The sequence below is a fragment of the Aedes albopictus genome, chromosome 2 (assembly GCF_035046485.1).
Source record: "Aedes albopictus strain Foshan chromosome 2, AalbF5, whole genome shotgun sequence".
In the NCBI taxonomy this organism is placed as follows: Eukaryota; Metazoa; Arthropoda; class Insecta; order Diptera; family Culicidae; genus Aedes; species Aedes albopictus.
The window spans coordinates 116,353,951-116,379,052 of NC_085137.1; the positions used below are offsets into that span (position 1 = coordinate 116,353,951).

A 25,102-nucleotide genomic window follows, 5' to 3' on the forward strand; every position below is an offset into this window, starting at 1 on the left:
GATGGACAGCGAAGTGGCCAACCTGAGGACGGACATCGTAGGATATTCCACAAATCATCGGGCATAAGAGTGTGCTATGGAGCTACCTACCTACCGGCTTCCCGGCCCCGCCACTGCACGGCAGAAACATCTTTAGGTTTATTTTATAGATTGTATATGTTAAGTTTGTATCAAAAATAATTTGTTCAAATAAAATTCAAGAACAAATGTAATGGAAACGGCATTTAATTTATTTTATTATGATTTATCCTTAAAAAGCTGGCGTGGCTGAAAATTTTCCAAAAATGGTTCATTTTTACCCATTTTTCATTGAAAAATTATGGGACATTTTTACCCATTTTTTGAAGTTCGAGTCCAATACCCATTAATGGGTAAACGGCAAATACCCATTTAATGGGTTAAGCCACTTTAGTTCGAAATGGGTACTAAAGTACCCATTAATGGGTATTCCCGAACTAGCGTGAGAAGAAGCTTTTTCAGTGTTGCTGATTTGGGTAAAAAATATAACATTAAAATTTTTATGTTAAAAATTATTGACTGAATTTTTTTTACAGAAAAATATAAATCAGAAATTATATTTCACACAACTTCTAACATTTTTACATTAAATTTTTATTCAAATTCCGTCTTAAAATTTCAGTCATGGAGCTATTTCCTGATGTATTTAAAACTGGCCACACTGAATTGCGTTGATCGATGTTTGTAAACAACCTTCAGAACTGGTACAGCAGTTTGTTTTCCATTTTTTTTAAAGGCTTGCTAAATTTTTAAATTGTAATTGTAATTGTAATTTATTATCATAAACGTAAGCCTGGCGGTATAACCATTAATCAGGTCAAGTTTAAGAAATATTACAGCACATATAAATAGAGGTAAGTAAACCAATGTATTTTTGGTCTTTTCATGAAACTTTTATTCAGAAATTTAAGTTATCTTTATCAATAAGGATTCTAAACACTCAACCACATCGCAACTACGCAGTCCATTTGAGACACCTCGTGTCCTGATGGGTTCCCAAACAACGCACCGAGCAGTACCGAGTTCCACAGGCCGTACAGGTATAACTGGATGGGAATCCACACACCGCACAGAAGTGCCGTTCCGGCAGCTTCGACGGCTGGGCAGCGGCCGTAAAGTAATTCGGTCCGTCGGGCCGCTGCATTTTGTCCTCCTCCAGCAGTTGGGGAAAGTTTTTCCTATACTTTGCCCGGTAATACTCCGCCCCCTTGCTACGTTTGGTTTTCTTCTTGTTGCTGTTGCTACTGCTACTCACCCCTTCGAGATTGTCCTGGAATTTGGGAATTTTCTTCGACATGACCAAATCGGCGTGTGGATCTTCGTGATAGTTGTCCTGCTCGAGCGCTTCCAGGGCCTTGCGGGCGCGGCGCTTTCGGGAGGCATCATCCAGGACACGTTTTTTGTCCGCCTCACGGATTCGACCGGACTCCCTCGATGCCATTATTCTGTTCTGTTATTGTTAACTTAAGCCTACTGCGATAAATCTTATGAAGAGCACTGTTCTACTGCTAACCAGCTATCACGCCTGCTTAGGCTTCCTTTTCGTGCAAGGACACGCTGATACGGTCCATCAAATCGTCGACCCGGGCTTGCAGAGTTTCAATGATATCGGTCGAGATGAACAGGTGCCGTTCGTCCAGATCCTGAATGATGAATTTGCGTCCGAGGGATTGAGTTTCGTCCAGATGTAGCAGGAACTGTTTCATAGCCGGGTCACTGCAAAGAAAATTGAACAGTTGAGTTTGGAGACTCCTTAACACTCCATTTTGCGATAGTCATTGGAATGTAATAATTTTCACACAGCTAAAAGTTCATGTAAATTCACATTCCCTAAAAAAATTTCAACTTAATCGGTTCACTAAAACCGAGCACCATCTCATCTAGGTAAATTCGATTTTTATGGTTTCAGTTATTTATCCATGCGAGAAAGTAGATCACAAAGATGTCGAAAAGGAAGAAAGGAATCTCAGCGGATGAGAAGAAATCCCTGCTGCTCGAAATATTCCATCAATCCAAAGAATTCTACCAGCTCAAAGATCTGGAAAAGATTGCCGTCAAGGACAAGGGTCTGAAGGAGCAAGCAGTGAAAGAAATTTTACAATCGCTTGTCGACGAGGGTCAAGTGGAAACGGATAAAATTGGTTCCTCTCTGTACTATTGGTCCTTTCCTGGCAAAAAGCGAAAACAGAAGCAACTGGAATTTGAACGACTTAAGCAAGAAGTGGAGCAATCGAATGAAAAAATCGCAGGGCTGCAAGAACGGATACAGGCAGCCAAGGTTCAATATAAATTCACATGAGTTAAGAACATTGTTATAAAATTAACCTTTTGTATGCCGTAGGAATCCCAAGGAGAATCCTCGAGAAGTGCAGACATATTCCAGAAATTGAACGACCTCAAACAAAAGGAGAAACGTCTGTCTTCCCAACTTGAAAAAGCAAAATCGAAACAATCCGATAAAAATTACTTGCAGAAGATGAAAAGGGATCTCCCGGTAGATTTCAACCTTGCACACTCAAGATTCCAATGATACAATAATTCCCTTTCCCTACAGGGTTTGCACGATGCCGCCAACCGCTGGACGGACAACATTTTTTCGATAAAATCATGGTGCAAAAATCGCTTCAACATTCAGGAAAATCTCATGGATAAGCAGTTTCAAATTCCGACGGATCTGGACTATTTAGAATAAAGAAGAATAAACAGCACGTTCGAACTTACCATTCAACAAGAACGCCTTTCATAACATTCACCATCGCTGATGACTAGAATGAAAGCTCCCTCCTTCCGGCAATTTTGTTGGATCCTTTTGCACCACTTGACGCTGATGGATTGCCTAAAATGCTTCGTTTCTTCTAAAATAATCCTAAATTTCACGAGAAACTCTCAACTTCTGCGAGGTTGCGACCGATTCCGCCGAGAAAACAAAAATAAACTGCGCTTCGATTTTGACAGCGCTCGCAGCTGTCATTGTTTCATCGAGTAAAAGATGCGAGCCGCTATTTTGTTAATCGAAAAGAAAAAAGCTTTTGTTGGTCACTCTTTTTGAAAAGCGCTTAAATTACTTAAGGGGTTGTATACAAATCAGGCCAAACATGTCTAAAGGTCCAATCTGCAGAAGAGAGGCTCTCTTTGGTTTCCCTCTCTTTCGTTAATATCTCAGCCTTGGGTGTAGCACGAAAATCATAATTTTAACGAACATTTTCGGTGCAAAAGTGCTGCACCGGTGTAGCACCACCGCAAAAATGAAAACGACATTAGTGTATTATACAACTTATGTCGTTTTCGTTTTTGCGGCGGTGCTACACCGTTTCGAGCTACACTTTTCGCTGAAAAAACGAACGTTTTTGGTGTAGTTGCATTGGTGTGCGTGTATAAAAACCAAAATATTGACAGCTTTGCAAACGCTGATTGGTGGACGCGGTGTACACCTGCTACACTCCCGATTTTCTGAGTGCTGCACTATCATGAGCGGTGCAGAAAAAGTGCTACACCGGTGCAGCACGAGATTAATGTCGTTTTCGTTTTTGTGGTGGTGCTACACCGATGCAGTACTTTTGCACCGAAACTGTTCGTTTTTTAATCTCGTGCTGCACCGGTGTAGCACTTTTTCTGCACCGCTCATGATAATGCAGCACTCAGAAAATCGGGAGTGTAGCAGGTGTACACCGCGTCCACCAATCAGCGTTTGCAAAGCTGTCAATATTTAGGTTTTTATACACGCACACCAATGCAACTACACCAAAAACGTTCGTTTTTTCAGCGAAAAGTGTAGCACGAAACGGTGTAGCACCATAGACTAATTTCAAGACCTCGATGTACCAAAGAAAACGATCAAATTTTCGGTGACAAGTCCGGTACCCAATAAATATTCATATTCGTGTATTTTTTCCGTGTAAATTGCCTTTTGTGTAAATTTTATTTAGCGTGTTACACTGATCTGACAGCTCTGACAGTAAGGTACTAAACATAAATTACGTAAAGTGAGTACCGAGATTGTTCACAATCTGCGAACTTGACTGCGGAAAAAATTGCGACCATGACGCCGCTGGTAGCATCGCCGCAAAAACAAAAACGACATAAAAAACGAACAGTTTCGGTGCAAAAGTGCTGCATCGGTGTAGCACCACCACAAAAACGAAAACGACATTAAACAAATACGATCTCATCAAAGAATACTCTCGAAAGCTTCCTCGCGAAATCGACGAAAAGCTCGATCAGCAGAATCCACCTCCGTCTTGCTGACGCAAAAAAGTCAAACCGTCTGACTGACGGCGAAGAGCAGCAGAGTGAGAAGTTTCTCATTCCTCGACCGGATCGCGGAGTGTTAGGTAATTTTTTTTCCGTCGCTGGCGCGGGTGCTTCAAGAAATAGTGCTAAAGTGAAAAAATCTTCCAGCTGAGAAGGCTGAAGATCAGTGCTGCACAGTGAACGTTTGAGAATAAATCGAATCGATTCCGAATTACGAACGGATCTTCCTCCAAGATGGTGCACTACGCCCGTTTGATGAACGTGCAGGTAAGTGAGCGGCGCTGGAAGCTGGAAGGCTTACTCCAGGGCTGTTCGAGCCCTTCATTTTGTTCCGGCGTAATAAGTGTGTGATGGGGAGGGAGAATATCGCAACGGGGACAAGGTCCCACGGTCGCTTGACGTAGTAGGTGCACGTGATAAGGATTGAGCGGTTGATAAGGAAGATTTTCCGTGACGTAACATTGGATTCAGTCGGATAAAATCCTCCCGTGAAAAGTTCTAGCATATTGGTTTAGTGGTTAGATAACACTCCTCCTGTGCAAATCGGATCTTCTTATTTTCCTTTTGACGTCGTTGTAGTGTTTGTCGTCTTGCCGGTTCGTTGTGTCTGTGTCTTTCCCCGCCCCCTCCCAGCGCATAGAACTAGATTCCCCCACGCAAATGTGCCCCAACCCAAAAAGGGGGTTTTTCATGGATGTCACATTATGCCGGTTCAGTTGAGATTGTATTGGTTGATCGAAACGTTATTTTCGTCTGGTGGACTTGAACCCTTTCGATGCTGAGTTGCATCCAATCGATTCACATAATGGCCTACTTCGTCAATCGGCCTACTGCGTCTAACTAAATCTAATAGAGGTTCAAGTTAGGCTAATTGCGTTTCAAAAATAATAGAAAGTACAGGTCGGACTCGATTATCCGGGGGTTCAATTAACCGGGGGCCCGATTATCCGGGGCTTGATTATCCGGAAAAAATGGCTCGATTATCCGGGGACCAAATATTTTTTCGATTTGTTTGCACAATTTAAGATGTCAATAAGTCAAAAGATGTAGCAAATGTCAAATACAACACCCATAAATCAGATTCAGCCTATTTGAAAATTATTTTTATTATGGAGATTTTTCGGCTAAATTTTCATTCTCAATAAATATGGTTATAATCATGCCAGCCGTTGAGTTTAAGGACTATAACATCATACAAGCTTGCTTCTATGTTTATCGAACTGTTTTTGATCGATAAATCTTAAAAATAAAATATAAAAAGTTTGGCTCGATTATCCGGAAATTCGATTATCCGGGGAGATTGTTTTTCGGAGTCACCCGGATAATCGAGTCCGACCTGTACAAGAAGTCTTCTCAGTGTGATTATATAATTATGTTTGGGGTTTCCCTTCGGGGCTTCTATATTACTTGAATCGTTGCGGATTGTTGATGCTAAATAGAAAGTGCTAATCTGGAAGCTAATCATCCAAACACGGGTTTCAAAATAAGCATAATGCTGATAAATGGTTGCCTTGTGAGACTGGAAATTCTCCTATTTCCGGTAGTAAAATAAATTAGAGCGATGAGATGGCATCTTTTGACGTTGGATGACGTTCTCTCTGCAACTGTTTTAAAAATCGTAATCGTGCATTTTTTACCTAGGGTATTGGTTCCCTTATTAAGCATGTGGCTCCCATTTTCATCCTACGAAAAACAAAGGATTGAAGCGTTGTTTGTTTTGTTTCATATTTTTGTATTTTTTGTTGGAAGTGAGCACGTATGAAAACAAAAAGAACGGAATCAATCGGTGCCGTAATCGCTTGTTCTCGAATAGGATGAATATGGGAGCATGAGATTAGTGATGGCACATATACCCTATCTCGACACGTGGAAAATTTAGGCAAGGGCTTGATTAAAAAAAACTTTCCTTTGAATCAAAATCACACATTTTTCATAAAGGATTCTAATAAACATTAGTTTTATATGTTTTATAATTATGAAGTAGCTTGGATAATCTAGCTAGATCTAATCTAATCTAATCTAACACAGACGCAGCCAGTACGAGAAAGCATCCTGGAAAATATTTGGGTTAGATTAGGCCTAAAAATTTTTCTTATCAGTATTGATACTTGCAGCATATCAAAAATATGACACAAGCATCAAAGCGGCCAGGCCTACTGCGTTGTGTTTACCGCTAAGATGATTCTAGAACTGTCTAGATTTTAGTAATAAATCGTCAAAATCGAAGCACTTCTAGAATCTCAGGGGATGAAAGATGCGTGGACATGCCGTACCAAACCCTCCGATTTATTTAGTTTTATATGGTTGAAAAATATATGTGTGGATATATAATTGATCATGTATGTCGATGTAAATAATAAAAATTTACCTGTATTGATCCTGGAAAGCTAATTGGTTATTAGGTTATTATTTTGTAAGTAAAATGAAAATCATGCGAAACACTGCTCCACCTAACATCAACCACGGGCTTGCGCATCCTATGACAGACACCACGCCAGACACGCATCTCGACCCAACCTTAAGGCCGTCTTCAGTGTCTCATACTTGACTCCAGTCAAGTTAAGTGAAACACCGAAGATGACCCACAGTCAAGGGCGAAAAACGTATCTATCACAGGTTGCGAACCCTCAGCTGGAATCAAACGGAACAGTACTCAATTGGATTTTCCTTTTACGAACACTAACATGCCTAGGTTTACCATCAATGGGGCACGTTCGGTGTAGTACTAGATTTGTAGTAATGAGCTGAATTTTTGTATGGTGAGAAGGTCAATTCTTTGTTTCTGCAATGAAATGGTGCAAAAAGCGTGGGTATTATGATTCCTTCCCTGAATTGATGCTGTTTGAGCAAAACTTTGGATAACTATGTTGTTTACGTTGTAAGAAATGGAGAAAACAACAACATAGTTACCCAAAGTTTTGCTCAGACAGCATCAAATTAGGCAAATAATCATAATACCCACGCTTTTTGCACCACTTTATTGCAGAAACGGAGAAATGACCTTCTCACCATACTAAAATTCAGCTCATTACTACAAATCTAGTACTTCACCGATCTGTTCTATTATTTAGTGTTTGTGCAATCAAATCTGCAATGCAATCGGAACTAACTTATCAGTTTCCGAAGTTTGGCCTCTGCTGCGCAAGATCAACTGTATGAACTTGTACCGACTTTTCGAACCCTCTAACCAGAATACCCTCTTCGAATGAGTGTAATCAGTTTCGTACCTTTTAATTCCGCCCTATGTTGCTTATCCTTTGACAGATACGCGTATTTCGACTACCACTTGTAATCTTCCTCAGTGTTAGTTATCCACCATATTATTACTATATTTACAAGTGGTAGTCGAAATACGCGTATCTGTCAAAGGATAAGCAACATAGGGCGAAATTAAAAGGTACGAAACTGATTACACTCATTCGAACTTGTATGAAGTTCAGATCGTTCTGTAGCTGCACTCCTTGCGATCCTGATTGGCCTCAGCGAATGTTGTCAGAAAGTTCTTGATGATACGAGCCCAAATTTTCCGTGAACCAAGCGAATCTTGAAGTACTAGCGTTGCGTCCTGTTGTGCTTCAATTAATCTGCTACCGCAGCAACTTCAAGTGTCTTGAAAACGAGTTTCGCCACAGCCAATTCAAAAACTTTTACACAAACTTAACAAAAAAAATCTAAGATTTTTTGCAAAAAATGACAGAGCGCAAAGTTTTGCGTCTTTACTTTTTCACGGCACACTTCGATCCGCGTAGCTTGGATAATCTAGCTAGAGAAACAAAAGGAGTTCTTCTAGATCTAACAGCTGTTTTTGACAAACCGACTATTCCGTTAAATACTGCTAATTCCATGTGGACGCGGATTATACAGATTAATAAATTCCATCATAGAAACCCACTACAAGGGTTTGTGCAGAAATTACGTCAGGGTTTCCTTGTTGAACTTTCCTAGAAATACCTCTTGGAGTGCCTTATAGTGAGAGAAAGCTCCCACAAGGATTGCTGAAATTCAGCCAATTTCTCTTGGAGTTTTTTTGCAGGGAGCCTACATAATTTCTTCGCAGAATTTCTTCCAGACGTTTTCCCGGTATTGCTCCCCAGGGTCCCTCGTGGAATTTAACCGAAGTTCCTTCTCTGTTTTTCCCAAAATTTTACAATAATTTTTCAAAGTACATATCGTAGATATGGTCACTTAGTTCCCCTTGAAGATTTTCTGCGATTCATTCCGGTGTTCTTCTCGGGACTTCCCCAGGAGACTTTCCCGAAATTTCTCCCAGAGTTGTTCAGTACTCTGAAAAATTTTCACGTTCGATTTACCTGAAAAGATAGGTAGTTTTCGCCCGCCATATTTTCCACGTAACCTTCACCGGAATGACACACAGCAAAATATAAATGCAGCCCGCCCGATGTAACTCATTCCGATATACTAAATAATCAATGTAATCACAATTCTTATGTACGATTACATCGTTTTGATGTTTTGTTCTTATATGTGGTATTGCAACCGACGTATTGATCGGGTTGCAGCAGTTCAGATGTAATATTACTCAACAGTTTTTTTCTGTGCAGGTAGCTGGATAAATTTGAGTTTCGCTAATCGACGTTGTTGTGGACAACCCGATTGCGGTGTACCGCGCCGCTGAGCTCGCACAAGACAGAGCACTACTGTCGTGCGCGATGCAATGGAAGCGCATCAATGTATTTTAATTTGGTTGTCGTTTGTGCTCTGTGTCTGTGTATTGTTGTTCATAGTAGTTTAGTTTGTTTACGTCTCGCGATAAATTGTTGTACCGTTTTAACGTGTCGCAAATAAATTAGTTTTTAACCGTCTAATCGTGCGCGTTATCATTCCCTGATGTAGGGACACCGGTCCGAACACCGTCCGGATACCACGGTACAAAAGACGTGATAAGTCAAGTAAACTTGACATTAATTTTACGTACCGAATACGTGAAATGTGTGTGAGTGCTACTGGAATTTCAATTAAATTTCTCGTAATTTAAACATGATTTGAACCCCGTTGGTTTGCAGGAGGTGTTGCTCAAACCAATGGGGGTAGACGGTAGATTCTTCTGGAAATTCCTCCAGGGGCTTCATGGAAGATCTTCAGATATTCCTCCACGGGGTTGGATCGCCAGCTTTTCTAGAGATTGATAGAAACCTTCCTTCAGGGAATCTCTCAGATTTTTTTTCCGATGATCATTGATTCCTTATTCCTCAGGGATGTTCTTTAAAAATGCTTCCAGGGATTTTATCACAAACTTCTCCAGGATTTTTTTTTTCCAAAATTTCTCATATGTAAAATTTGTTTAGAAATTCCTCCAAAGCCATCTCATTCCATTAATAAATTTATAGAAGAAGCCCTTGAAGAATTTTCGGAATATCCGATGGAGGAATTCCTAAAAGAACCCTGGGATAACTGTGTAAATGTAATTCTTGGAGTTATTTCTGAAGGGCGAACGTCCATAAGTTACGCCACGCTTTGAGGAGGGAGGGGTTCCGAAGAGTGATAATTTCCTAGAAGAAAGGGGGTCGAAATGGACAATTGCGTGACCTTATTTATGGGATTTCTAATAAATCAATGGAACCATTTCAGGAAGTTTTCCATATATGGAGACAAATTTCGTTCGTTTGAAACAAAAATATTCGTGTTTATTCGGTAAACTGATAAAATATTTAAAACTAAAATATTAATTTTTAAAACTAACTCAATTACATATTGATTTCTACAATACCCATTGAAGAGCCCCCCGTTGCGCCGTCGAGAGCATAAACAAAACTCTCAAGTTCCATCTGCATCACCAAACAAGATTTCCTCTTGCAAAAAAGTCAAGTTTCATCAAAAGTTTCCACGATTCCCATTGATTTCGGGAGCGTATGTTATCTACATGATGTTGGCATTGAAAGTGCCACGCGGGAAGTGGGTTTTCCTAGAGAAGGAAATGACTTTGTACATTTAATTGGAAACGAAATATTTCCGTAGGGCCGACCTGCCACAAAAAAAAACAATAATTTTCACATTTGTTTCTAACATAACCTGTCAGAAGATGCATGTTTGTTTCAAAAATGGATTTAATTTTCTTCAAATGTGACGTTCGATTTGCTCCAAACAGTTTTGTTTTTGTTGCCAGAACAAATTGACAATTTTTTTGAGTTTACCTGAAATATTTTTGATTTTACCATGTTTTTTTCTGCGTGGCTGATATCTTTTCTTGTGGTTATGATTATCTGGCTTCGGCGCGGAGTATCGTCAGTTTAAATAGCTTTGCTCCTTTCAAATCTCCTGGAGCAGATAAGGGTATAGGTATCCTTTCTTGCTTCAGAAAGGATTTGATTATTTCAAACCAGAGCTGCCAAATATCAGTCATGTCAGTTGACTACTGATTTTGCACCATCGTCACTACCACTGTAGGCTAATCAATATCAAAACGATAGTGACCGGCAACGACTTGATAGTGACCCAGACTCCAGAGCACTGAACATAGCAACTGAATTGATATTTTTCAGATTTTAGCCAAAACTCAAAATGTTTTGTGACCATCCCGTAACGTGGGTAGATCACCTTAGAATGGTGCGTTGCGGTGTAAGATCTACCAAATCAAATTTTGATCTTAATATTTACCGTATTTATAAATATTCCAAGATCAAAGTTTGATTCACTTTTTTGTGTTTTGTAGTTTATTTTGCTTTAGTGCACTACTAATTAATATTTTATTTCAGCAGGATTCAGGTAAATTTATCGTATGATATAAATCATATTATAAAAATATGTAACTGTGGCGAGCGTATCACTAATATGTAGCTTATTTGACGTACGATGTTAATATTATTTTACATTTCAGATTACCTACCGAAGAAGCTAGTAATCCAACCAAGATGACGAGGACACAGGATGAATTGGGCAAACAACTGATTCAAAGCAGTCTAACAATGGTGTGCCTGAACGTTGACCAAGCGTATCCTTTGGAGTTTACCCTTCCACTAACAACAACCTAACAATCCCGTGACACCTAGGCCTGAGAGATCGTAGAGTTGTCTACATTTTTCATAGGTGTCCAAAACTAACCATCCTTTCCCATTCCTCAGCAGTCGCAAGGACGTGGCCAGGACAGTGCTCGACCATTGGAGGATTGCGTCAGTCTTGTCTAAGAGTCAGAGATTAGTCCCAAATCTTTGTGCTTTGGTTCGGACGGGAAGGAGGCAACCCTCATAACAGCGGTCTAGGACTGTACCACCTACGAATTTGTGCGACTCGCTTAATGCTAATGCTAATGCTAATGCTAATGCTAACTCAAAATGTTTTGTGACCATCATACGAAACTTTTTATTCTGTACCACATATTTAAATTTCATCACTGTAAGTGTTTGTTTTGATTTTTAATAGAAATTTAAAGATGGTCTATCAATGATATCTATCCGCCATCACAATCAGTTCAATTGTGATGGGAAAAGAAAAGTGACGGTGACGCGGTGATTCAACAGAGCACACGCTGACTCGGATCGCAGTCAGCCTATCACAATCGGCAGTTTGCCTACCATTGATAGTGATAGAGAGCAACTCTGTTTCAAACATGTTTTGCAGTTTTGCTACAAAGTATATTCCAAAATATTGGTGGGATATTACAGTAAAGTTTATTACGATCCACTTGTGCGTCGTATGAAGAAGCAAAGTGTTTCCGATCTATCAGCTTGATCTCTTTTCTTCTGAAATGCTTAGAACGCATTGCGGATCATCAAATTCGTGATGTTCAACTGGTCAACGTTCCTCTTCATGTAAACCAACAAGCCTACCAATCTGGTAAGTCCACTGTGACTCTTTTACACAAAGTTGTTTACGATATCGAGAAAGCATTCGCTCAAAAGTAATCCTGCTTGGGTGTTTTCTTAGATATCGAGGGTGGCTTTGACAACGTGCCTTTTGATGTTATATTGGAAGCCGCACGGGGTCATAGTACAGGTAATCTTCGATATAACGAATTCGATATAACGTACATTTTGCTTCTATATAACGTAGTTTTTGGAATTATGTATCCACAGATTTTTGAACAAGTCTAGTGCTCTAGTGCTTTTACCCTATTAAAACGCACAAAGTTGACGAAACAGAACACTTTACACTAGTGGTAGGCTACCAGCTTGCATGAAATTCGTTTCAATATAGTTCAACCCTTCAATAAAAATGCAAATAACAGTGTAATTATGCATAATATTATCCAGTTGCGTTTATTAATACATATAGGTACCCCTGTACTGGTAAGAATTTAGTCCCTTAACCGACAAAATCTTTCTTCTATTCTACCTTGTCGCTCCCTGCCTAACTGCCTACCTAGGGGAACTAAGCCCAAAATGCCAAGATGGGGTAAAATGGCCCAACTCATAAAATCATTCCTGAATGGGACCTGAGCATTACTATAGGTGAATGGTGTCAAGATATGTTTGCATCGAACATTCTTCTAGAAGCTAGGCCACCAAACCCACGAAAAATCTTTTGATTTCCCAATGAAAATTGGCAACTTCCGGTTTTTCGTGCTTGCAATTAAGGTTTTCTGGTGATTTTATTACCAGCCAAGTGTTTCCAACGAGAATGAGGCACACATGGAGACGCATGGTTGTTGTTGTCTACGCTTACCATGTTAGGGGTCGTTCAAATATTACGATCATCGCTTTGCGGGGAGGGGGGTAACACTCCATTTATTGAGTATACGAAAAAGGCGGACAGAGGGAGAAAAAGGAGCGGAAATGCCCCGAAACTGATGGACGTAATTTTTGAATGTTTTTATGAAGTGGCATCTTACCCCATGGCAGCAGGTCTTTTTGCACCACTTCCGTTTTACGAATCAGTTTTTGAAATCGCTAAAAATCGATGAAAGTGCAATAGTTTAGTGAATAATTTTGCTGAAGTATCGAGCAAATATTGTCTAGTTACTGTTACCATTTTGAAAGCCTAACAAATGAGGCAAATTATCATTGAAAACGGTGAAAGTTTGAAAAATGGCATTTTACCCCATTTGACCCTATAACAAGTCGTTCGATGAAGGTCACCCGCAACGGCGCGGCAGCCGTGTGTTTTTATTTTATTTTTACTCCACCCTCGCCGGTGCCGCTTGATCGCGATGGGCGTCACGTGTATTTATTATCGGTGCATGATTGTAGCTGTAACAACGAGAAAGCTCGACGATCGTGACTGATCGAATTTATGGTGATTTTTAATCTCATGCCTAGTATGTGTTTTCATACTTTCTCGCACTACAAAGTATCTACAACAAAGCGTCCAACATTATGTTAGAAGGATGTAAAGGTCACAATGGCGACGAGTATGTAACGCGAGTTGGTGACGTCGTGGTTGCGGAAAATAATGAAAACAGAGTAGTTAAAAGGACCGCAGAAAACGGGATCGATTTTCCGGGGAAGTGCAAAGATGGCGGCCACTGCAGCGTTTCGCACCTTCGATGCGGAGGTGGAAGAATGGCAACTGTATCGAGAGCAGCTGGAACAGTTTTTCGTGACGTCCAAGGTCGCAGACGACATGAAGAAGGCGGTTTTGATTAATCATCTGAGCTCAAAAACCTACAAGCTCTTGAGGGACTTATGTACACCGGATCAGCCAAAAGACAAAAGTTTTGCCGATTTGTGTAAGATACTGACGACGCATTTTACTCCCCCGGTCGTGATCCACAAGGAGCGAAGACTGTTTTTTTTCGAGCTAAGCGGCACGAAAATGGTCACGAGACAGTCAATCAATGGATAGTGCGGATTAAAAACCTAGCGGCGAACTGCAGATTTGGCGATGCGCTTACGCACAACCTTATAAACAAATTCGTGGACGGATTGGATGGTAAGGCGTACGACAGGGTTTGTGAGGAGGATGAGAAACTGACATTGGAGAAAGCCCAGGAGTTGGCGCTGAAGTATGAGTCGGACGATACGGCGATTCAACTGATGTTCGTCAAGGACAAGAAACATGTAAACACGAAGGCTAACAGCAGTGGGAAATCGGAACAACGGCTGGATTACTCGAGAGGAAAGTGTTTGGCATGTGGAAGGGCCGGTCATTATCGACGGGACTGCCGGTTCAAGGAATATGTATGCAAAAAGTGCAACAAGAAGGGCCATCTCCAAGCGGCTTGTGAGTACCAGCGAAATTTCTACCTGTCTGCGGAGCATCAGGCGACTCCACAGGACGGCGACAACAGGAATAACGAAACGGACCAAGTCAATCTTCAGCAAAATTACATAAGTAAGTGTGGTACTGCTAATTTGTACAATTTGTCAGAGAAAGATAGGGCAGAGGACTGGTTCAAAATCGAGGTTATGATAGGGATAGACCAGTCTTGTTAGCGATCACAGTCTTTGACACCTTTTTGTCGATATTCGGCTGCCTGTATCTCCAACATTCGCAACACAAGCGATCAAACTACTGTCCGAAAAAAAATGTCGAATGAATGTGCTTGACCACGATTGCGTCTTCGGGAGATGGTTCGGTTTTTGTTATTCTTGTCATTCCCATAAAGAGAGCTATTTTGTATAAATGTATGTGTCGTAATCGATTTATCACACACGAATAAACTAATATTATACCAATCTTAATCAAAATTGGCTGAAATCTTGCGAAAAGTTGGAATTAGACAAATGTCACTGTGTCAGACGACGATGATTTGATCCACTTTTTTGTTTATTGATCTTTGTTCTGCCGCTCGTGTTGTATGTAAGAGGTAGCGGTCGCGCTCGAATGAAACAAAGCAAGCTGACACCCGACCGCGGCAACAAAACGAAGGTAGTGAAAAGTGTCGAATGTTTACAAGCCTGGGATAGACACATTCATGATGGAACTTGATTCGGGGGCGGGACTTTGTGTGATTTCTGAAGAGTTATATAGGCAAAAATTGAATAAGTGGCCTTTGGAAAAATCGGGTTTGCAGTTACAATTGTATTCTGGGGACAAAATGCAAGTTGCAAGGGTTGTGTTTCTACCTCTGACATGTAGTGAAAAGACGAAGCAAATTTTGTTTGCGGTGGTGAATGGGCGGGGACCTCCATTACTTGGCAAGAATTTCATGAAAGCTTTCAACATGCAGCTGACAGTCGTAAATAATGTTGCAGTTCATGGTCACGAAGCTGAGTTGGCGCGTATTCTACAAAAACATGAAAACTTGTTCTCTCGAATTGGGGTGTTACGCGTACGGAAAAATCAATTTGCAACTGACTCCCGATGCTCAACCAACATTCAAGAAGCCCAGGCAGGTTCCTTTCAAGTTTCGCGATCAAGTTGCTGGCGAGCTGGACAAGATGGAAAGGGAGGGCATAATTTCCAAGTGCGATAGCAGCGAATGGGGTACGCCGTTGGTACCAGACTCGAGTATCAGGTTGTGTGGGGACTATAAAGTGACCTTGAACAGCTATTTGCAGGACGTAAAACATCCATTGCCCACAGCAGAAGAGATTTTCTCAAAATTGAACGGTGGCCGGAGGTTTTCCAAATTGGATTTGTCAAAGGCGTACAATCAATTCGAGTTAGACGATGATTCTAAAGAAATGTGTGCCATATCTACTACCCAAGGGGTGTATCGAATGAACCGTTTATCATTCGGTGTGAAACCGGCATCAGGAATAGTTCAGCGGGAAATCGAGAAGTTGTTATGTGGTGTCGAGGGGGTGTCTAACTTCTTGGACGATGTGCTTATCACTGGAGCGACAGACGAAGAACATTTGAGGCGTCTAGAGCAAGTATTCAGCATTCTTGAAAAGGCAGGCTTGAGACTAAATAAGGATAAGTGCCAGTTTTTCAAAGATAGAGTGACATTTGTAGGGTACGTAATCACGGAGGATGGTTTACAAAAAACGGACGATAGGATTGCAGCGATACGGGATGCCCCCGAACCGGTAAACGTGACAGAAGTCAGAGCTTTTGCAGGACTGGTTAATTATTACGCGAAGTTTATAAATGGTCTTGCGGATATCATGAGTCCGTTGTATCACCTACTACGCAAGGGAGTGAAGTTTGAATGGAGCGATGAATGTAGATCGGCGTTTCAAAAAATCAAAAGTGAGATTTGCAAAGATGTCACTTTGGCGCATTTCAATCCTACGGCGGAGATTATTCTAACATGCGATGCTACGAACAAAGGGATATCGGCAGTGTTGAGTCAAAAGGAAGGGAATGTGGAAAGGGCTGTCGCTTTCGCCTCTCGGATTTTGCACCCATCAGAAGTAAACTATAGCGTCATTGATCGAGAAGCTCTGGCAATAGTGTATGGTGTTAACAAGTTCTACCAATATCTGGCCGGAAACCATTTTTGCATAAGAACTGATCATAAGCCTTTATTGAGTATCTTTAGCCCGAAGAAAGGAATCCCAACGATAGCCGCTAGTCGTATGCAAAGATGGGCTCACTTTCTCTCAGGATTCAGCTACGATATTGGACATGTTCGATCTCAATCGAATATCGCTGATTTTTCGTCTCGCTTCCCGGTAGAATCCTGGAAAATATGGAAAGAAGAAGATTCTTATTTGAATTTTATCAACACTGATGAATGTGGACTGGTCGACGTGTCGATTTTGGCCGACGAATCTGGTAAAGATGCGCAGCTCAGCCAAGTCATAGAGGTACTAAGGGGAACGACAAGTGATCAGTTCTTGGAAGGAAATCCGTATTTGAGGTTTATGAATGAATTCTCGCTTGAAAAGGGTGTTGTTATGCGTGGATGCAGGGTTGTAGTTCCAGTCAAACTGAGGAATCAGGTGCTGAAGAAACTTCATCAGTCTCATCTTGGCATAGTGAAAAGCAAAAGTGTGGCACGTTCTTGTGTGTGGTGGCCGAACATCGATCAAGATATTGAAAGGTTTTCCCAAAATTGTTCGCCCTGTCTTCTTCAAAGCTCTTCACCACCAAAATCGGAGTTAACTTCATGGAAGCCACCAAGCAAGGTGTGGATTAGGATTCATGTTGCAGGGCTGTTACAGGTGGCGCGGATTTTGCGTTTTTCGCGGTTTTTGCGTTTCGCGCGGATTTGGCGCGTTTTTGCTAATTTCGGCGCGGTTTTTGCGGAAATGGTTTTTAAATGCACTTACATGAAATATATAGACATTTGAGCTCAACACTACCAGAAAAAATAGAGAAAATTTTCTAATTGGAAATAGGTACCGTCAGTGTACCAGTAGCCACTCATGACCCAATAGTCGCTCACTGTTGCAAAAATCAAGTTTTCACGTATATATATACCATCTTTTCGGCGCGGATATTCTTGAAGTGCATGAATTGGATGAGAGCAAAACTATTTTATGCAATATTTACCAAATAACATAAGTTTTAAAAACAAAACCAATATTTTTTTTTGAGCGGCTATTGGGCCCAAAAAAGTTGTAAGTAATTTCATGTGTTCCAATAACCGCTCACGCAAATAAAAAAATACGTGAAAATCGTAAAATCTGCCGATTTCAGTGCACAGTGTATTTAATCCCTATTATACACTCCCACTGAACAGGAAAAACTAATTGTAAAAACATAGAGTTGCAAAAATAATGCACTTTTCCGGAAAAGCCTATTTAAAAGATGGTATAAATTTGTCCGTGAGCGGAATTAAGACCACTTTGGTCTCACACCAACTGTAATAAAATCATATTTTTATGAAAAAATCTACTTAAGTCTTGTTTTGTATATGATCGTACTTAGATTGAACTAACATAAAATGCAAAAACATTACGAATTGGCTTAACAGTCATTCAACAGATGATGTTTTTCTGCGAAACTGGCCTTAGATGAGCGGTATCTGGTACCCTGATGGTATGAATTTTGTGATTGAGTAAAAATAATGTTAGTAGTCGATAGCTCGGAGTGGTAGATAAGTTGCACTGCAAAAAACGCTCAATTTTTGAAAACAGAGAAGTTCCTCTTCTGAATTTCGTAGTCAACCTCTTGAAATCATTTCTGCCTATTTAATAAATATCTCCCTTAAATATTATTCCTGTTGGTATTGATGATTTATTTAATCAATAGATTATGTTAGAATCAATTCTAGATTGAGTTTAAATAAGGGCGAAAGTAACATGAGAGAGTTCTCTTTATCGACTCCTCTTCTTCAAATTAAAGTGACAAGATGCAAGTATGGTTCCACTTTTTGGTCATAAATCGCTAGGTTGTGATGCAATTTAGCGTCTAAGTGTAAAAAAGTTCGATTGAATTTGCATCTTGTCACGTCAATTTGCAGAAGAGAGAGTCGATGAAGAGAACTCTCTCATGTTACTTTCGCCCTTATTTAAACTCAATCTAGAATTATTCAAATTGTATCTACACAAAAAAATCAAAATTTTCTTGCAGTACTGTCGAACGATCTTTTGAGACTTACTACAGATTTTATTGCAGGTTTTCTACCGTTATGTTGGTTATAATTATTTCAAAAGATTCGTCAAGAATGCTCCTTTTTGGAACTGTTTCAGGGAACAGGGTATTCCATTCTCGTAAAAAAGTAGTCACCCTGATTGACCAGCAATCAAAGAACTATTTATTCAAAACTTTTTATCTAAAAAAAACTAACTTGTTTGGAACATTTTTAAACTCTTGGTTGATGTGGAAGTTGCATTTAAGGTCATGGATTAATAATAGTTAAAATCGGTTTAAACATTAGAAATGATCTTCATCTGGAGTGCAACAAAAACCATAAAGAGTTGAAAAATTCAGGTTTTTTATGAGTTTGAGTCATCAAAATCATATATTTTTGTATTGGCGCGGATTTGATGACCTCGGCGCGGATTTCAAAAGGCTTGACGCGGATTTTGCGGTTTCCAAATCGACACTTTTGTAACAGCCCTGAATTGTTGATTTCGCAGGTCCAGTCAAGGGTTCATATTTTTTTATCATTATCGACGCTCTATCAAAGTGGGTTGAGGTCTATGCTACAAAGTCTTGTACGGCTCAGTTCGTTCTAGAGAAACTGACGGAGTGCATATCTAGGTTCGGAATTTTTGATGAATTGGTTAGCGATAATGGTTCGCAGTTTCTTTCGGGAGAGGTTCAAAAGTTCTTGACAGCCAACGGAATTCAGCATAAGTTAACAAGTCCGGGACATCCTGCAACGAATGGCAAAGCAGAAAATATGGTAAAAACTTTCAAGTCATCTCTTCTAAAATGCTTGTACGAACAGGATAAGAGTGTCAATAGCATAATTGCAAACTTCTTGATGGGGTATAGAAAAGCAATTCATTGCTCTACGGGTCTTTCTCCGGCGCAAATGATGCTTGGAAGAGACATTCGAAGCGCCTTGGAAATCATGAACCCGTGTAGGAAGCCTGATACACAAGAGGAACAAACAGCGAAAGAAAATGTGCTACAAAAACAGAAAGTTCAGATGCAACATTACCGTGGTACGAGGAAAGTTACGTTCAATGTGGGTGACAAGGTTGTGGCGAGAGACTACACAAATCCAATGTGCTATGCACGCGTGGGTTCGGATCCCATCCTCGTCGCCATTGTGATGTTTACGGAAATAATTTAATTAAACGTGATTTCGAATGATTACAACTTTATTAGAATTTAGGATTACGCTGTTATTCTCGCGCCCGTCCGTTCAAGTAATGACGCGCTCTTCTCTCTCTTTGACATTCGTGTTCTTTCGTGTGGTTTTTCGTACTGCTGATCGACAGACCTGTTCATACACTCAACCAAATCTCACAATAGGACAGGAGGTTTATGGATGGATACGGAAGACTAGTTTTTTTTACTAAAACCATAACTTCAACCACAAAATGTATCCGATAAAATACATAATAGATCACACGAAAGACACGATCACTACCCAGGTGTATTAATCATGATTTTCTTTTCTTTCCCTCTCCACCAGGCCAAGCGTGCCGCTCTGTACGCTGTCGAGTCGCAGCAGCGTTATTTCCACGCTTCGTGCGCGTCCGCCGCCAAGGTCGCTCTGTCCCGCTTTGATCAGGATGTTTACCTGCCGTACGAGAAGCTGCAGAAGAACCTCGAGGTCGTCAAGAAGCGGTTGAACCGCCCGTTGACCCTCAGCGAAAAGATCCTGTACGGCCATTTGGATGATCCGGCCAACCAGGATATCCAGCGCGGTACGTCCTACCTGCGATTGCGCCCGGATCGTGTGGCCATGCAGGATGCCACCGCCCAGATGGCCATGTTGCAGTTCATTTCTTCCGGATTGCCAAGGGTTGCCGTTCCATCGACGATCCATTGTGATCACTTGATCGAAGCGCAAGTTGGTGGCGAGAAGGATTTGGCTCGTGCCAAGGATCTCAATGCTGAGGTGTACAAGTTCTTGTCCACTGCTGGTGCCAAATACGGTGTCGGTTTCTGGAAGCCAGGATCTGGAATCATTCACCAGATCATCCTGGAGAACTACGCTTTCCCCGGTCTGCTGATGATCGGTACCGATTCCCACACCCCGAACGGAGGAGGTCTAGGTGGATTGTGCATCGGTGTCGGCGGTGCTGATGCCGTCGATGTCATGGCCAACATCCCGTGGGAACTGAAGTGCCCCAATGTTATTGGAGTTCATCTGACCGGAAAGATCAGCGGATGGACCTCCCCGAAGGATGTCATCTTGAAGGTTGCCGATATCCTCACCGTCAAGGGAGGTACCGGAGCCATTGTTGAGTACTACGGCAAGGGCGTCGATTCGATTTCCTGTACTGGTATGGCCACCATCTGCAACATGGGTGCTGAAATTGGTGCCACCACTTCGACCTTCCCCTTCAACCAACGCATGGCCGACTACTTGGCCTCGACTGGCCGCGCAGCCATTGCCGGAGAAGCCAAGAAATTCCAGCAGTCCGTTCTGACTGCTGACTCTGGCGCCAAATACGACCAGGTCATTGAAATCAACTTGGACACTCTGGAACCCCATGTCAACGGTCCATTCACCCCGGATCTTGCGCACCCCATCAGCAAGCTCGGAGCGAACTCCAAGAAGAACGGATACCCAATGGACATCCGTGTCGGCCTCATCGGTTCCTGCACCAACTCCTCGTACGAGGACATGGGACGTTGCGCTTCGATCGCCAAAAACGCCATGAAGCATGGTCTGAAGTCGAAGATTCCGTTCAATGTGACTCCCGGATCGGAACAGATTCGTGCCACAATCGAACGCGACGGAATCGCCAAGACCTTCAAGGAGTTCGGAGGTACCGTTTTGGCCAACGCTTGCGGACCGTGCATCGGACAGTGGGACCGTAAGGATGTGAAGAAGGGCGAGAAGAACACCATTGTAACGTCGTACAACCGTAACTTCACCGGACGTAACGATGCTAACCCCGCGACGCACTGCTTCGTCACCAGGTGAGTGTGAATATAAATATCCTTTACGTGAACTTGGGTTTCCGTGCTTACATGGTAGCTGAAGTTACGACTTCTCCATGATTTCTTCCAGGGAAATCTTAAAAATTGAAATTGATTCGTGAGGAGTTCTTCTAATTCCTGTCGGATGTTTTGCCCACTTTCATTCCGCAATTTCTCAGAAGATTATTCACAGATTGTTCCAGGGACTTTTCCTTGATTCATTCATGCATTCATCCCGGGATTTTTTTTTCAGAAAATCCACCAAGGATTGCTCTAAGGATTCTTCATGTTTGTTTTTCAGGATATTTTTTAATCTGAGGGTACCTTTAAGGAAATGGCGCCCATATAGCCGATGCGGTAAGCGCACGGTCCTTCAGCAAGATCATGCTGAGGGTGTGGGTGACGGATTCGACTCTCAGTTGGTTTAGGAACTTCTCGTAATTGAAATTTCCTTGACTTCCGTGGGCATACAGTATCTTCTGCCACATGAGATACACATGCGAAATATTCAATGACAGAGGAAGTTCTCAGTTAATAACTATGAAAATTCTCATAGAACAGCCAAGAAGTAGACTTTGTACCAGTGGGGACGTTGTTCCAAAAAAAAAGAAAGAGAGTCGTTTCGGGATTGTTACAGTGATTCCTTGCGGGACCTCTCTAGGCTAGGGCTTTTTTCCAGAATTTTCGTCGATTCCTCCAGAGATTCTTCCATTGATTATTTCCCAGTATTACTACAATGCTATGATTCCTCCATGCTCTTCAATGGATCTTATTACACGTCTTGCTTCGGAGCAAATTTCGTGAAACGACAATAACTGTCCGTGGAAACTTGTAGCAAATGTCCATTTGTTTAGAATTCGCCAGGAAGACGCTCACTGTCTACGGTTACTGCATATTGCTTTTAGAATTATTACCTTTAATTAAGAATCCCCTAATTCAAAACATGAGATTTGGAATGGATTTTTTTTTTTTTTACAATTTTTGACCGCTTGAAACCCTGCTGCAGCAGAGTTTACGATATCTTGATTGACGTAATTATCAACTGAACCGTTTCTTTTTCTCACAGCCCCGAATTGGTAACTGCTCTGTCGATTGCTGGCCGTTTGGACTTCAACCCGATGACCGATGAGCTGACCGGCAAGGATGGCAAGAAGTTCAAGCTGGAAGCTCCGTTCGGTGATGAGTTGCCCCAGAAGGGATTCGACCCCGGCATGGATACCTACGAAGCCCCACCATCGGTAAGTGTGGCCAAATAACCGATATGAAGACAATGTGTACTGGTGTGGTGAGAAAGGCACGTGGCCACATGTTAGGCTCTCATAGCGGCATCAAGTATAGTGCTTATCTTATCAGTAGCCTCTAAAAAACGGTAGGATTGAGAAGAGGCTTTTTCCAATTGTTTAGCGTGATTAGATTGGACGTTGCCCCGGGGGATTCGTTTCAAGTCAATGTAGGTCTACCTACTTTCGAGATGTTTTTTTTAATTGCGCGATAACGAAGCGCAGCTAGGGTATTCAGTAGGAAATGCTTTGCAAAACAAATGCATCTCAGTTTGCATTTTACGTAATAGCTGAGACTGATTCATAATGATTGATTTGTTTACGAGACTGATTACCGTTTTTCCGTCTTTCAGGATGGAAGCAAAGTCAAGGTTGATGTCGACCCTAAGAGTCAGCGTCTCCAGCTGCTGGAACCCTTCGATGTTTGGGATGGCAAGGATCTGACTGAGATGACCGTGCTGATCAAGGTTAAGGGCAAGTGCACCACCGATCACATCTCGGCTGCTGGACCGTGGCTGAAGTACCGTGGCCATTTGGACAACATTTCCAACAACATGTTCATTGGGTATGGTGTATGATTCGTCTTGTTCTAAATAAATAACTAAACCTATGTCTGTTTCTCATGTTCAGTGCCACCAACATCGAGAACAACGAGATGAACAAGATCAAGAACCAGGTCACCGGCGAATGGGCTGGAGTTCCGGACGTGGCTCGTTTCTACAAGGCCAAGGGCATCCGCTGGGTGGCCGTCGGTGATGAAAACTACGGTGAAGGTTCGTCTCGCGAACATGCCGCCCTAGAACCCCGCCATCTGGGAGGTCGTGCCATCATCACCAAGTCCTTTGCACGTATCCACGAAACCAACCTGAAGAAGCAGGGTCTGCTGCCTCTGACCTTCGCCAACCCCGCCGATTACGATAAGGTAAATCTCTTTATCAACGAAAAATGTGAACCATTCTCTACCAATGTTCCCCCATCAACCCACAGGTTCAGCCCCACTCCAAGATCTCGCTGCTCGGCCTGGACAAGATGGCCCCTGGCAAGCAGGTTGACTGTGAAATCAAAACCGACGGAAAGGTTGACAAAATCAAGCTGAACCACTCGTTCAACGAGCAGCAAATCGCCTGGTTCAAGGCCGGCAGTGCGCTGAACCGCATGAAGCAGATTGCAGCGGGCAAGAACTAAATCCCGTTTCTTCGCTTTCCGCCCCTGCATGTCATCCACTCATCATCATAACATAAGCGATTCTTGCGGTGGTAACCCCTCTCGACGCAAACGAACGCCTACCGACGGCGACGAGAAGTGGGTTCGAATTAGCTGCAAAGGCTCGTGGCACTCTCGCAATCAACGAACAGTACAGTAGGCATCGATTGCCCAGAAGAGTGCTCCGAGTCGAAGCTTAGAATACGACCGTAAGGATTAAAAACACAAAGTATCTACTTAAGGAATAACCCTCCCAACTGAAAATACTAGAAGTCAGACCTCATTAGGGCGTTAGTGTGAGGATTTTCTTTTCTTAATTTGTACATAGGAATAATCGCAAACCAAACCACATCATCGTACTACTTAATGTTGCGAAAGGCAGAGATGTGCGTGTGTAGTCTGAAGTCAGGTAAAAAAAAACGTTTAGATGTTCTAATATAATACAAAGCAAATTATTCATCATTTGAAGAAGCTAGATTGTCTCCCAGGTTCTAAATTATACACCAAATTGCTACATACCTATTGTGTCCCAGTTTCGTTTTAGGCGCTACAATTTAGGATTTTTTCTGTATTTAGTATGCGACAATAAAACCGATATTACTACGAAAATTTTAATTTAACCATGTGTTTTTTTTTTGTATCTTTAGATTTGGTTTCAAGATTCTAAGTAGAGCACTGAAGTGTGGGGGCTCGTTGTATTCGCGGTATTTCTGCAGCACCTGGCGAATGACAAACATTTGTTCCGTTGTAGCGCGTTCAGCCATGAATCCAGCCTGATATTGTACCACGAATTATCTTGCAATCGGTAATAACCGGCGGCATGAAATTTGATATATTATCTTATTATTTATTTATTTGTCTTTATTCAAGAGGCTTTCAACCAAATGGTTGGTTCACCTCCGCACTATATCTAATTATTTTATGTTATAAATTCATATGCTTTCGTACAATTCACAATTTCTTAAAAAATTGAGTAATTTGTCTTCTTCGTCGTGATCGTTACACAAGATATTTCTAATAGTTGTAGACAAATTGGATAGATCTCTTTGTTCCTGGTACTGTATGCA

General features: G+C 41.6%; 4 protein-coding genes across 4 annotated transcripts; 2 read left to right on the forward strand and 2 right to left on the reverse strand.

The window, feature by feature from the left end:
- The first annotated feature begins 836 nt into the window (after positions 1 to 836).
- On the forward strand, positions 837 to 2,766 carry LOC115255145 (meiotic nuclear division protein 1 homolog). Its single transcript, XM_062855040.1, has 4 exons — positions 837 to 872; positions 1,928 to 2,296; positions 2,360 to 2,512; positions 2,573 to 2,766. Exons 2-4 carry the CDS (start codon positions 1,961 to 1,963, stop codon positions 2,708 to 2,710), a joined length of 627 nt encoding a protein of 208 aa, XP_062711024.1. The 5' UTR covers positions 837 to 872; positions 1,928 to 1,960; the 3' UTR covers positions 2,711 to 2,766.
- LOC109419887 (zinc finger HIT domain-containing protein 1) lies at positions 868 to 1,459 on the reverse strand. Its single transcript, XM_019694176.3, has one exon. The coding sequence runs from the start codon at positions 1,457 to 1,459 to the stop codon at positions 974 to 976; it is 486 nt and encodes a 161-aa protein (XP_019549721.1). The 3' UTR covers positions 868 to 973.
- On the reverse strand, positions 1,397 to 2,944 carry LOC115253616 (general transcription factor IIH subunit 5). The gene is made up of 2 exons (XM_062855041.1): positions 2,740 to 2,944; positions 1,397 to 1,734 (listed from the first exon to the last, which is right to left on the reverse strand). The coding sequence occupies exons 1-2, from the start codon at positions 2,772 to 2,774 to the stop codon at positions 1,548 to 1,550; spliced, it is 222 nt and encodes a 73-aa protein (XP_062711025.1). The 5' UTR covers positions 2,775 to 2,944; the 3' UTR covers positions 1,397 to 1,547.
- A 1,367-nt stretch (positions 2,945 to 4,311) lies between these two features.
- Positions 4,312 to 24,650, forward strand: LOC115255144 (probable aconitate hydratase, mitochondrial). Its single transcript, XM_062850279.1, has 6 exons — positions 4,312 to 4,536; positions 20,093 to 21,552; positions 22,619 to 22,790; positions 23,186 to 23,397; positions 23,463 to 23,754; positions 23,820 to 24,650. The coding sequence occupies exons 1-6, from the start codon at positions 4,504 to 4,506 to the stop codon at positions 24,015 to 24,017; spliced, it is 2,367 nt and encodes a 788-aa protein (XP_062706263.1). The 5' UTR covers positions 4,312 to 4,503; the 3' UTR covers positions 24,018 to 24,650.
- The last annotated feature ends 452 nt before the right edge of the window (positions 24,651 to 25,102 follow it).